This window comes from Oryctolagus cuniculus, chromosome 13 (assembly GCF_964237555.1).
Source record: "Oryctolagus cuniculus chromosome 13, mOryCun1.1, whole genome shotgun sequence".
Classification (NCBI taxonomy): Eukaryota; Metazoa; Chordata; class Mammalia; order Lagomorpha; family Leporidae; genus Oryctolagus; species Oryctolagus cuniculus.
In genome coordinates this window covers 63,370,311-63,383,865 of record NC_091444.1, presented here as the reverse complement: position 1 = coordinate 63,383,865, position 13,555 = coordinate 63,370,311, and the positions used below count along the sequence as shown (strand labels likewise).

General features: G+C 37.8%; 1 protein-coding gene across 38 annotated transcripts in view; it reads right to left on the bottom strand.

Annotated features, from left to right (window-relative positions):
- The window catches only part of SDCCAG8 (SHH signaling and ciliogenesis regulator SDCCAG8), a 270,085-nt gene that overhangs the window by 170,933 nt on the left and 85,597 nt on the right, over nt 1-13,555 (bottom strand). For all 38 annotated transcript variants that reach the window (XR_007909721.2, XR_007909718.2, XR_007909716.2 and 35 more), the window contains one exon: nt 4,936-5,052. Coding sequence is in view for 30 of the 38 variants with exons in the window: in XM_051820787.2 (XP_051676747.1) it covers nt 4,936-5,052 (117 nt within the window). In the remaining 8 variants the exon portion in view is untranslated. The remainder of the gene's footprint in view (nt 1-4,935; nt 5,053-13,555) is intronic.

Below are 13,555 nucleotides of genomic sequence, written 5' to 3'. Positions count from 1 at the left end.
CTATTGAATAAGAGACCAGAGATATGGAAAATTCAGTAATCTATAACATATTCTAAAAGCACTAAATTATAATTTAAGATTGATGGGTCTTCAGACCAAAAGTTCTATATTGTAATAGAGCAAAGGAAACTTAAAAATACAGTTGTGTTTCTATATGTAGGGAAGGAGTTAGAAAATCTTTCAATAAATGGTTGGAGTAAGGACTTCAGGCTTTGTGAGACACATGGTCTCTGCTGCAACTCTTCAATTCTGCTGTAGCAGGAAAGCAGCAGTAGTCAATACATAAACAAATTGGTATGGTAGTGTTCTAATAAAACTACAGTTGGCTACTCACTTTTAATGTACATTGGGCATGTATGTTGAATATGCTTACATGTCTGTATATGTGAGTAGGAGTTTATATATGTATGTGTATTAGTGCACCACATCTGTTTGCCTATTCCCAGAGTCAAGGCAGCTTCTCGGGCCTGTAATCAGTATAGTCACACATGCGCTGTTTACAAGGGCCCTGAACTTGTAGTTTTCACTCTCTAGAGTCACTGTCTTGAAATTCTTAATGATTCTATCTTGTAATTCTGTTTTGTAAGTATGGTCAGGGCAAAGGAACCTCCTTGGCTCACTGCAGCCCTGAGATAGATCTCAGAAACAAGTCTCCTTCAGCTTCTTCTTTCCTGCCCTTGTCTTGCTGCTGCTGCCGCCATCCACCCAGGATGAGACCAGGTCATGTCTGGGTGGAGGCATGTGTTCTGCGACTGTCTTTTGCTCATGGCAAGAGCTGAATGTGACTTTAGGAAGGGATGGTGTCAGTGTGCACATCTGTGGTATTTTAGGGAAGACATGGAGGTGACTGTTCCTGCCCCAGGCTGGTAGCACCACAGCACACTCAATGGACTCCAGGCAGAGCTCCTTGCCCACCCCTGATCTAGGAAGCAGGTATGCACCAGCGTGCAGGATGCAATCTCCTGGAGAATGCCTATATGACCTCCTTGAGATGAAGGAGAGTGACTTCTTTCCCTTCCTGTGGGGCACAGTGTGTAGGCTCAGTGATTGGAGTAAGAGACAACCCAGCAGGATGGGCTACAAATGCACACCCAGTCATGACTGTAATCCCCCATGAGCAGTCCTGTATAAGAAGCAGCTTGGCATTAACGAGCCAATTAAAAAGCACATGACCAGTAAAAGGAGAGAGAGAGAGAGAGAAAAGAAAGAAAGGCTGAGGGAAAAAAGAAAAATTTGCTAACTTTAACACACACCCTGTATTTACTTTGCTCTGGGCCCTTATGAAAGCTTATGAGATATAAAAAATCATCTGATGAGATTCATCTGCCCAAATGGAAGCTGGCAAAGAAAGTTCCACTATGCACCACTCATTTAAGAACAGCCAACCCTTGTAATGCAAGGGGTTCCTGCAGTACCCCAAAATTTTAAATAGAAAGCTCTGGAGTTAATTACGTACTTTGGTTTCAGATTCATATGATGATCAGGAATGTTGCATGGTAGTTATTTCCCTCAAAGAGTGTACTTGTTTAGAATGATCATAGGGTATTTTATGAATATAAAACACAATAAAAACGATTATATGTGAAATTTAATAAATACCAAAGTTGAAACTTTACTAATATTTACTTTATTTCCTATTAAAGAGGGTAATATTGCAGCACTTTAACATAAAAATGTAATTGTCTTCCTGAATTGAATAAACCAACTGCAAATCAAGCACATATTTGAATACAGCCTGGCATTATTTGATATTAAATAATTATTGCTAATATTATTTGGGGTAACAATGACATGGTAGTTATGTAAAAATATTCTTCAGAGATGCATATGGGTATTTATGAGTAAACATAAAAAAAGTAAAGAAAAAGATAACAAAGAAAATGAAGCAGGAAACAAGGAAGACAAAGAAAGAACTGAGAAAAAAATGTGAGATGGGCTAGGCAAAATGAAGACTGCAGGCACTGGAAATGTGGGGGTGCATTATCATATTCCCTTTGGCCTCATGTATGTTTTTAAATTCCCATGATGGAGTGAGTTATGTGTGTACCTGTTGGCCACAAAAATTCTCTCAAAAAAATCTAGGCACCTATTTCTCTTTCTTTCCCATACTAACTGTCTTTTTTTTTTTTTTTTTTCAAGCAATAAGCATCCTCTGAGGCTGACAGGCATCCTCTAAACTGAAGAGATACAAAGGAGTTCATGGGAAGGATAATCTGCCTATCGGGTCCTGACACAATACAAAAAAGAAAAGAAGAAAGTGGGTGGAAGAGTCTGCCATTGTTATTCTCCTAACCTTTCCTTCTAATTATGCCAGAGTCAAGGCTCAGGTCACAAGGAAAATTATTTTGGTGGTCAACCATTTGCCCTATTTTGTATACATCAAAAAAGCTCTTGTTATCACCACATTCCAATCCCACAGTTTCCCACCTACTTAAAAAGTATATTGAGTGGTTAGATGAAAATATGAATAAAATGACTAGATTATGAAGAATACCTTGTTTGCAAACCTAGAGATAGTCTTTCTGTTATGCTGAATTGTATGATATATATCACCTTAAAATTAAATATGCTTTATGTTATGGTAATATTTCAGATAAATGCTCAACATAGCAAGCTTTTAAAAGTTAAATGTAAATTTTTCTCATGAGTGCAGATGGTGGCCAAGCAATGTAGCTCTTTGGTCTTACAGACAGAAGGTCAGGTCATGGCTGAAAGACCAAAGAACAATTGCTGCTTTGCTACTTCAAATCATCCATGGAATGAGACACCACTTCTTTCTTTTCTGAAACTGCCTGTTCAATACAAAATAGTTATAAAGAGTACCTATAAGATTTCCTCACATTCTGCCCAAGGGGGGGGGGGAATGGTAACAAGCACATAACAGCACAAACATCTCATAACTGTTCAGAGGTTTTATTCCTAACGCAAAGACCTGCTAAAAAGGCACATCTCTATCAAATGACTTATCACTAAAAGTCACTCTGAAGATTGCTAATATTTCACTGGTATCAGGATTTGTTTATAAACAAAAACTCCTCCTTTTGAAATCCTGCAACTTGAGCTTCCACACCATCACTAGTTAACTAAAATGAGATACACTGCAAAAAGAAAAATATTATAAATACTTCTAAACAGTTTATTCATTTATAAGCTATATATAAACTCTTCTTATTACTATAGTGTCTTTATCTTCTAGAACATTCTAAGGTAATTTTAATAATTCAGAAACTCTTCCCTGCTATATTTTCTCATTCTAAAATATGCTGGCAGAATGTTATAATACAATATTATATAATAATCCTAGTGAGCATGCCAATATGGTACCTTTAAAAAATTATAATATGCCAGGAAAAAAAGTTCTCTATGTGTTTGACTTAGTCCGAGGCCTTCAGCTCCTGATAGAAAGGATTTTCCATTCCACTATCAGGTACGCCCCCAACTGGATGAAATAAAATAGTTTCATAATTTGTACATGCTAATAATGAAAAATCCATTGAAAATTTAAAACTCATGACACTTTGAATATACTGATATAAAAGCAGAATTTTATTCTGCTTGTCTAGTTTTTAAAATAGTATTAACAATTTTAATTGTGACTTAAAAACTTTGTAGTGAACTTCATTATCACTTTCAATTCTAAGTACTTTTTCCCAGTTGTCCTTGCATCAGTTGTCATGAGGAGTTGATTAGATTGAAAGGGAAAATTTGTTGGAAGATGCAATAAAAAATCTTGAAATATCAGGAAAAAATGTACTTGGAGCTACCCATTTCCACACTGTATTTGTTTCTTTAAAATATTGACACTGGGGCCGGTGCTGGGGCGTTGCAGGTTAATGCCCTGGCCTGAAGCACTGGCATCCTATATAGGCACTGGTTTGAGACCTGGCTGCTCCACTTCTGATCCAGCTCTCTGCTGTGGCCTGGGAAAGCAGTAGAGGATGGCCCAAGTCCTTGGGCCCCTGCAGCCATGTGGGAGACCCAGAAGAAGTTTATGGCTCCTGGCTTCAGATCAGCAGGACTCTGGCTGTTGCAGCCAACTGGGGAGTGAACCATCGGATGGAAGACCTCTCTCTCTCTCTCTCTCTCTCTGCCTCTCCTCTCTCTCTCTGTGTAACTCTGACTTTCAAATAAATAAATAAATCTTTTAAATATTGACACCAAGAATTCAGCTTTATTATTTTAATTGAATAAATTAAACAACTATTCATTAAATATAAAGAATATAAGTTTTCATGTCCTGTACTACTATGTCTGTATTACAGTATAAAAACAGAAAATCAAAGTCAGTCTACTAGAATTGTCTCTTTAAAAACTTTATCCAAATTGTCAATTAAAATTAGAGTCAATTAAAATTATATCTCAATAAAGATATAACATAAAACATCTGTTCAAACTAACATTGAAGTAAGCAGCATTTTCTTCTCTAACATTTCTAGTTTCACTGTATTTAGGCTTCGTGAGCAAAAGTATTCATGGTTATCTTAGTTAAAACTGGTTTCACTCTGCCAACAATCAATTTGATTGACATATTTACATATCAACTCATCTCATCTTACAAATTTTTAACTTTTTCATTTAAAATTGGATTCAAGTTGGCATCTTTCAAGAACTTCATGTACGTATATTTTAGGTTCAAACTGTGCATTAGAACATTTTTTTTAACTTTTGTAAGTAATAGATACACATATCCAAATGTATATTTATGACCTGTCAGATTGGAATTTCATATGCACACAGTTGTACTCTCACCATTTCATATTGAAAGGTGATAATTTTAGGCAACTATAAATGAAATTCTTTTAATAGGATAACTGGGTCATTGCATTATTTATAAATAATATAATAGAAATGCATAATTTAGGAATTAAAGTACATCAACATTAGAAAGAACATGAGATTTTCAACTGCTGCAGATATACTTGTGCCATCTCTTACCTGATCTTTAATTTCAAGATCCATTTTAACTTTTGCTTTGTACTTTATGTGTTCCTTTTCTGCCTCATCCCTCTCCATTTTGGTTTTATTCATCTGAAAGCGCATTTCTCCACACACCTGTTGGATTGTAAAAACTAGATCAATCGCTGCTGGAATTTATCAGGCAATGCCTGCAAGTAAATCCTATGGTGCCCTCTAGAGGTCATATACATAAATGCAAAATAACTTTCCTAAGAATGGCATTTTTTAAATGTCAATATAGTTTATTAGAGTTGGAGGCACTATCAAGGATTACTGAATCTAACAATTCTAAATTACAGATACAGAGATGTATAACCAAGAAATTTAGGTAATATGCCCAGGATTACTTTATGTTATTGAATTGAACCTTATCTAAAATGGAATATCATCAACTAAAATGTACTATCATCCAAATCTTAATTAGGTAAAATTAGCAATTAAAAATATTAATCTATGTTATTAACTCAAATTTTATGGTTAACTATTTAGTCTACATTATAAAATCTTCCTTTAAAGACTTGATCAGATAGGCTTTACTTAAGAAAATTTAGAAAGTAATTTTTCTTATTTAAGTTCATAGCACTTAATACATACTGTAAGCTTTGCAGATAACTTAAAACTGATCATGTATAATGCTATAAATTCGAGTTAAAGAATATTTTCTGACAAAATTCATAGATTGGAAATAAGCATACTCTGTACTTTGTAACACCGAATATAACATGGAAGGAAAATATACATTTAAGTGAAATAATTTTAAAATATCATTAAGTAATAAGCATATATAACATCTTCAAAGTGTTTTGTGTCATTCTTTATACAATTTATTATTATTTCTTCCCCAGTTCAAGGCTGTTGTAGATGCAGAAATATATTTGGAAAATGCAATTACCAGGTAAGTCTAAATAAATGAATTACAGGCTTTGCGAGATAATTGAGAACCTGTAGAGATCAATTAACATACAAATCTGCTAAGTTTGCTTCTAATTTACAAATAAAGTTTTTTTTAAAAATAGTATTATCTAATGGTTACATTTGCCTGAAATTTTTTAGATTTGGTATTTCTCCAATTAGTATGATTGCTGAAAATTTTAGAAATTCGTTTCATCATTAGAGAAGTATTAGAATACACTAAACTATAAAAAGCCAGAATACCCTAAACTATAAAACCTATGTGCATTTCCTATATTCAACTAAAAGCTATCTTAAAAAACAAACTAATTTAGGTTCAAAAGTGTAGTGGAGGTGGGTGTTTAGTCTAGCAGTTGAGATGCCCACGTTCCATGTCAGAGTGCCTGGGTTTAGCAGCGAGCTCCAGCTCCCGACTCTACCCTCCTATTGATGAAGATCCTGGGAGGCAGCAGGGGATGGCTCAAGTACTCGAGTTCTTGTTGCCTACGTGACAGACCTGGACTGAGCTCCGATCTCCTGCATCAGTTCAGCCTGGTTCAGTCTTGGTCTTTGAGGGCATGTCAGAGAGAACCAGCAGATCAGAGTGCTCTTTCTCTTCATCTGTTCCCCAACCCCTCAGGCCTCATCCTGTCTTTCTGCCTCTCAAATAAATAGATAAAAATAAGTCATAGTGACAAAAAATTCAATAAGCTTCTTCCCAATGGCCCTCAAAAAACTAAAACAAGAATGAAATTACTAGAACTTCTATTTGAAAATCAAATGCCTTCAACATGTGAAAATTGATTCTTCCCACTTAAAAAAAAATAAATTTACAAAAAACTATTCATTTTCAAAGCAAGTCAAATTTTAAAATTGTCAGAAATTATGAGAAGGGCCTTAATTTGTTTTCTTTCTCAATTCTTAATTATTCCAACCTACTTTATTTATGTTTATAAATAAAATGGAAAAACCCAACTTGATAACATCAGAAAATAATCACATACCCATGATATTTAAAACCTAACACCAATACACACTCATTATGTAACAAATGTAATAAAGGTCCTATTTAAAGTTGATTTAGCCCTTAATTTTACTTTTAATGTTCCCTTGCCTTACTGCTTTCAGTTCAGCATTTGCTAAGTTTATCCATAGCACTTAAATTCCATCTGAAATAAGTCAACAAATTAAGTTGAACTAGAATTATATTATCTCAGGATTGGAAACAATCTCAAGGCCATTTACTGTAATTACCCTTCTGATGAGTAAGTCTTTTTGAGTAGTTCTAAAGAAACAGAACTCATTCTTTGCTGCACCACACTTTAACAGAAAGTTGTTTGCTTATAACGAGTTGAAAACTTTTTAACAACAGCTTCCATCCATAAATACATCCATCCATAAAAACAGATTAAGCATCTCCATCACTCTGTAATAATTCCTTTACCTCCATACAGACTTACAGGAAGACTGACAAATATGAACTTCCTAAACGTCTACATCAGTTTGTTTGAAATCTAGAAAGCAAACAGACAATTACAGAAACTGATAAAAGAAAAATGGAAAAATGGCCTCCTTACTTAACAGATGCTAAAATTATTTTTATTTACTGAATAATACAGCAAAAGAATACCATCAATGGGCTGGCACTGTGATATATGGGTAAAGCTGCTGCCTGCAGTGCCGGCATCCCATATGGGTGCCGGTTTTAGTCCCAGCTGCTCCTGGCTTCAGATTGGTGCAACTCCAACCATTGTGACCAACTGGGGAGTGAACGAGCAGATGGAAGACCTCTCTCTCTCTCCCTCTCCTCTCTCTATGTAACTCTTTGAAATAAATAAATAAATAAATCTTTCAATTTTTTTTTTTTTTTAAAAAGGATAGCATCAAAAGTGTTAAAACTTAGGAAAACATACTGAGGAGTAAAAGGCAAAATGGAAAGGGCTTATATTTTATTGTAAATTATTTATATTAAATTTATTTATTTAAAGTTTATGTATTTGAAAGGCAGAGAGAGAGATATCTTCCATCCACTGGTTAATTCATTTTTTTTTAAGATTTATTTATTTATTCAAAAAGCAGAGTTACAGAGAGGCAGAGGCAGAGAAAAAGAGAGAGAGAGGGAGAGAGGGAGAGAATGGCCGGGGCTGTGCCAACCAATCTAAAGCCAGGAGTCAGAGCTTCCTCCAGGTCTGCCACATGGGTGCAGGGGCCCAAGGACTTGGACCATCTTCTACTGTCTTCCCAGGCCATACCAGAGAGCGGGATTGGAAGTGGGCAGCCGGGACCCGAACCAGCGCCCATATGGGATGCAGGTACTGCAGACCCGGGGCTTGAACCCACTGTGTCACAGCACTGGCCTTGATAGTTCATTTTTTTGTTTGTTTGTTTTATGACAGGAAGAGTGGACAGTGAGAGAGAGAGAGAGAAAGGTCTTCCTTTGCCGTTGGTTCACCCTCCAATGGCCGCCACGGCCGGTGTGCTGCAGCCGGCACACCGCGCTGATCGATGGCAGGAGCCAGGTACTTATACTGGTCTCCCATGGGTGCAGGGCCCAAGGACTTGGGCCATCCTCCACTGCACTCCCTGGCCACAGCAGAGAGCAGGCCTGGAAGAGGGGCAACCAGGACAGAATCCGGCGCCCCGACCGGGACTAGAACCCGGAGTGCCAGCGCTGCAAGGCGGAGGATTAGCCTAGTGAGCCGCGGCGCCGGCCGATAGTTCACTCTTAAATGTCCTCTGCAGCCATTTGGGCCAGGCCAAATACAGAAGCCCTAAATTCAATCCATCGCTCCCACCTGGGTGGCAAGGACCCTGCTACCTGAACTGTCAGCTGTGCCTCCCAGTGTGCACATGAGCTAGAAGCTAAAATGAGAAGTGGAGCTGGGACTCCCAGGTACGTCTATATGGGCTGTGGGTGTCCCAAACAATATCTTAATTATAGTGACAAATGCCTACCCCTAATTTTTTATTTATTTTATTTACTTGAGAGGCAGAGATACAGAAGGAGAGAAAGAGGCAGTTGAAAGAGAAAGAGGAATCTTTTATCTGTTAACGATTCATTCCACCAACACCTCCAACAACGAGGGCAGGGCTAAGCTAAAGCCAGGAACCAGGAATTCAATCCAGGTCTCTTGTGCAGTTAGCAGGGACAACTACTTAAGTCATCACTGGCTTCCTCAGCATTTGTATCTTAAACAGATTATCTGTGTATTTCAGTGGTGAAAAATAAATGGATTTCATTATTATAGTATACATGCTCATATTTACTTTCTTAACTTTAAAGAAATTGACTATGGAAATTTAAGTGAATTTCTAGTATTTCTCAAAATATGTACCTTATAAACTAACCTTAGCCAGTTAAGACCATTAAACATTTTAGTTCTTGGTTGACAAATTAGTGATGCACATAGCACAGATATTGTGGTATTTAAAGAATAAATTTAAGCATCAATAAAATAAGCACTTGCAGTATTTTGTTGTTGTTGTTGTTGTTGACAGGCAGAGTGGACAGTGAGAGAGAGAGACAGAGAGAAAGGTCTTCCTTTTTCATTGGTTCACCCCACAGTGGCCGCTGCAGCCAGCGCACCAGGCCTATCCGAAGGCAGGAGCCAGGTGCTTCTCCTGGTCTCCCATGGGGTGCAGGGCCCAAGCACTTGGGCCATCCTCCACTGCACTCCCTGGACACAGCAGAGAGCTGGCCTGGAAGAGGGGCAACCGGGACAGAATCCGGCACCCCAACCAGGACTAGAACCCGGTGTGCCGGCACCGCAGGCAGATGATTAGCCTAGTGAGCCTGGCGCTGGCCACTATTAGAATCTTGATTTTAAAGTATGTGGTCAATCCTAGAGTAGGTTCCATGTACTGCTGAGAAGAATGTAAAATCTTTAGCTGTAGGATTGAAAGTTCTGTATATATCTGTTAGATCCATTTGGGCTATAGTGTCGTTTAAATCTACTGTATCCTTGTTGATCTTCTGTCCTATTGATCTGTCTATTTCTGAGAGTGGAGTATTGAAGTCCCCCAGTACTATTGTATTGGGGTCTAAGTCTCCCTTTAAGTCCGTTAACAAATCTTTTAGATAAACTGGTGCCCTGTAGTTAGGTGCATATACATTGATAATTGTTATATCTTCTTGTTGAATTGATCCCTTAATCATTATATAGTGCCCCTCTTTGTCTCTCTTAACAGTTTTTGTGGTAAAGTTTATGTTGTCCGATATTAAGATGGCTACACCTGCTCTTTTTTCATTTCTGTTGGCATGGTATATCTTTTTCCAGCCTTTCACTTTCAGTCTGTATGGATCTTTGTTGGAAAGATGTGTTTCTTGTAAGCAGCAAATAGATGGGTTTTGTTCCTTAACCCAATCAGCCAATCGGTGTCTTTTAACTGGACAGTTCAGGCCATTAATGTTCAATGTGACTAATGAAAAGTGGTAACTTTGCCCTGCCATTTGCCAAAGATAAGTTCTAATATATGCTTTGAATTCCCTGTGATCTTTTGCTGTGAGGTTTCCTTCCTTTATCTTCTTTCATATTGATGACCGTGTTTCTGTGTTTGTGTGTGTAACACATCTTTAAGCATCTGTTGCAGGGCTGGACGAGTGGCAACAAATTCTTTCAATTTCTGTTTGCTATGAAAAGTCTTTATTTCACCTTCATTCACAAATGATAGCTTTGCAGGATATAATATTCTGGGCTGGCAGTTTTTCTTTCTTAGTACCTGGGCTATATCTCGCCATTCCCTCCTAGCTTGTAGAGTTTCTGATGAGAAGTCAGCTGTGAGTCTGATTGGAGATCCTCTGAGAGTTATCTGACGCTTCTCTCTTGCACATTTTAGGATCTTTTCTTTATGTTTCACTGTGGAGAGTTTAATTACAACGTGTTGTGGTGAGGATCTCTTTTGGTTGTGTTTATTAGGGGTTCTGTGAGCTTCCTGTACTAGGATTTCTCTGTCCTTCTCCAAACCTGGGAAATTTTCTGCTAATATCTCACTAAAAAGGCCTTCTAATCCTTTCTCCCTCTCCATGCCTTCAGGAACTCCTAGAACCCGAATGTTGGGTTTTTTAATAGTATCCTGAAGATTCCTGACAATATGTTTTAGATTCCTAATTTCCTCTTCTTTTCTTTGGTCTGACTGTATCCTTTCCTGTTCTCTGTCTTCTAAGTCCGATATTCTCTCTTCTGCTTCACCCATTCTGTTTGTAAGGCTCTCTATTGTGTTTTTCATTTGATCTATTGAATTCTTCACTTCAGTCACTATCACAGTTTCCTGTTGTACTAGTTGTTTCATTTCATTTTGATTCCTCCTTAATATTTCATTTTCACGAGAGAGATTTTCTATCTTGTCCATTAAGGATTTCTGTAGTTCAAGAATTTGTTTTTGAGAACTTCTTAATGTTCTTATCAATTTTTTGAGATCTGCTTCTTGCATTTCTTCTGTGTCATCATCTTCATAATCTTGAATTGGGGTGTCTTTTTCATTTGAAGGCGTCATGGTGACTTCCTTGTTTTTATTACCTCGGTTTTTGTGTTTGTTATTTGGCATATTGGAGATATTTGGTTTCTTCACTGTGGTGCTTTTTCTTGTTATACTATGACTCTAGATTAAGTGGACTATCTGTTTTTGATGGAGCTTGAGATGGGTGTGGCCTGAGAGCTCTGTTTGGTGTGCCAAAGGTGACACTCCCAGGTTAGGCGTGATAGATCTCTCTCTCTCTCTCTTTCTTTCTTTTTTTGATTCAAAAGGGAAGTAATTCCGCACAGCTGAACGAAGTTGGAGGTAGTTAGCAGGCAAATGATATACCCACAGGAGCCAGAGATCGGAAGCTCTTTCCCAAGGACCACACAGGGAATCTGTTCTGCCCTCAGAGTGGGCTCAAATTCTCCTTCAGTCTCCCACTGGGTTGCCAAAGTTACGGAATTGTAGCGTCTCTGGAGAGTACTCACGTGAATTCCGTGAGTTCTCTCCCCCACCGTCTCTTTTTTCACAGTCTCAGTTCAGTAGCACCACAAATTTAACAACTTAATACATTATCCCTCTTAGTAGTTCTTTTGTCTGTTCTACTTAATATGACTGGTTTAATTCTGTAATTAATACACAGTTATTCTTAAGTGTTGAAATTTAACTGAAATGTGATCCCTGTTAAACATAAGAGTAGGAATAAGAGAGGGAAGAGATGTACAATTTGGGACATGCTCAAGCTGACTTACCCCAAATGGTAGAGTTAGAAACATACCAGGGGACTCCAATTTAATCCCATCAAGGTGGCATGTACCAATGGCATCTCACCAGTCCAAGTGATCAATTTCAGTTCACAATTGATCATAATGAAAGGACTAAGAGTCAAAGGGAGCACATAAACAAGTCTAGTACCTGCTAATACTAACTGATAGAATAAATTAAGGGGAGAGTGATCCAACATGGGAAGCGAGATACTCAGCAGACTCATAGAATGGTGGATGTCCTAAACAGCACTCTGGCCTCAGAATCAGCCCTAAAGGCATTCCGATCTGGCTGAAAAGCCCATGAGAGTATTTCAGCCATGGAAAGCCAAGACACTCTGGCAAAAACAAACAAACAAACAAAAAAAACAAAAAACCAAACACCAAAACCTTAAATGAAAGATCTCTGTGAGTGAGATCCCAGTGGAAAGAACAGGTCTTCAAAGAAGGAGGTACCTTTCTCTGAAGGGAGGAGAGAACCTCCACTTTGAATATGACCTTGTCTAAACAAGATAAGAGTCAGTGAACTCAAAAGGCTTCCATAGCCTTGGAAACTCATGACTGGTGCATAGGGAGATTACTGATGCCATAAACAGGAGTGTCAATTTGTAAAGTCAACAACAGGAGTCACTGTGCACTTACTCCTCATGTAGGATCTCTGTCCTTAATGTGCTGTACATTTGACTTAATGCTATAATGAGTACTCAAACAGTATATTTCGCTTTGTGTTTCTATGGGGGTGCAAACTGTTGAAATCTTTACTTAATGTATACTAAACTGATCTTCTGTAAAAAAAAAAAAAAAAAAGAAGAAATTATCAATTCCCAACTTGACTCTCACTGGGATTAAACATGACAATAGGTCTGCTCCGATTTCATCATCATTTAAAAAATCACCTATTTTTTTTCACTTTATGTTTGTGTGGGAGCAAACTGTTGAAATCTTTACTTAATGTATACTAAACTGATCCGTATATAAAGAGAATCGAAAATGAATCCTCGTGTGAATGGAAGGGGAGAGGGAGTGGGAAAGGGGAGGGATGCGGGTGGGAGAGACGATATGGGGGGGAAGCCATTGTAATCCATAAGCCGTACTTTGGAAATTTATATTCATTAAATAAAAGTTAAAAAAAAAGAAAATATAAGACTTGGACAAGTATCATGAAAATCAGTGCTATTCTATGCTATCTCTGGCAAAAAGAGATATCACTACTACTACAAATTTTATCAAGTATTTAATAATTATAGCAATATAACTCCTGATTACAAGTCTGACTCTGCTACTTAACCCTTAAGCTCCTTGAGGACACTATTTGTGTCCAGTTCATCTTTGTAGTTATAGTAACTGGTTCCCTCCTCAAGTGGCCACAATGGCTGGAGCTGGGCCGATCTGAAGCCAGGAGCTTCCTCTGTGTTTCTCAGGCAGGGACAGGGGCCCAAGGATATGGGCCATCTTCTACTGCTTCCCAGACAATAGCAGAGCGCTGG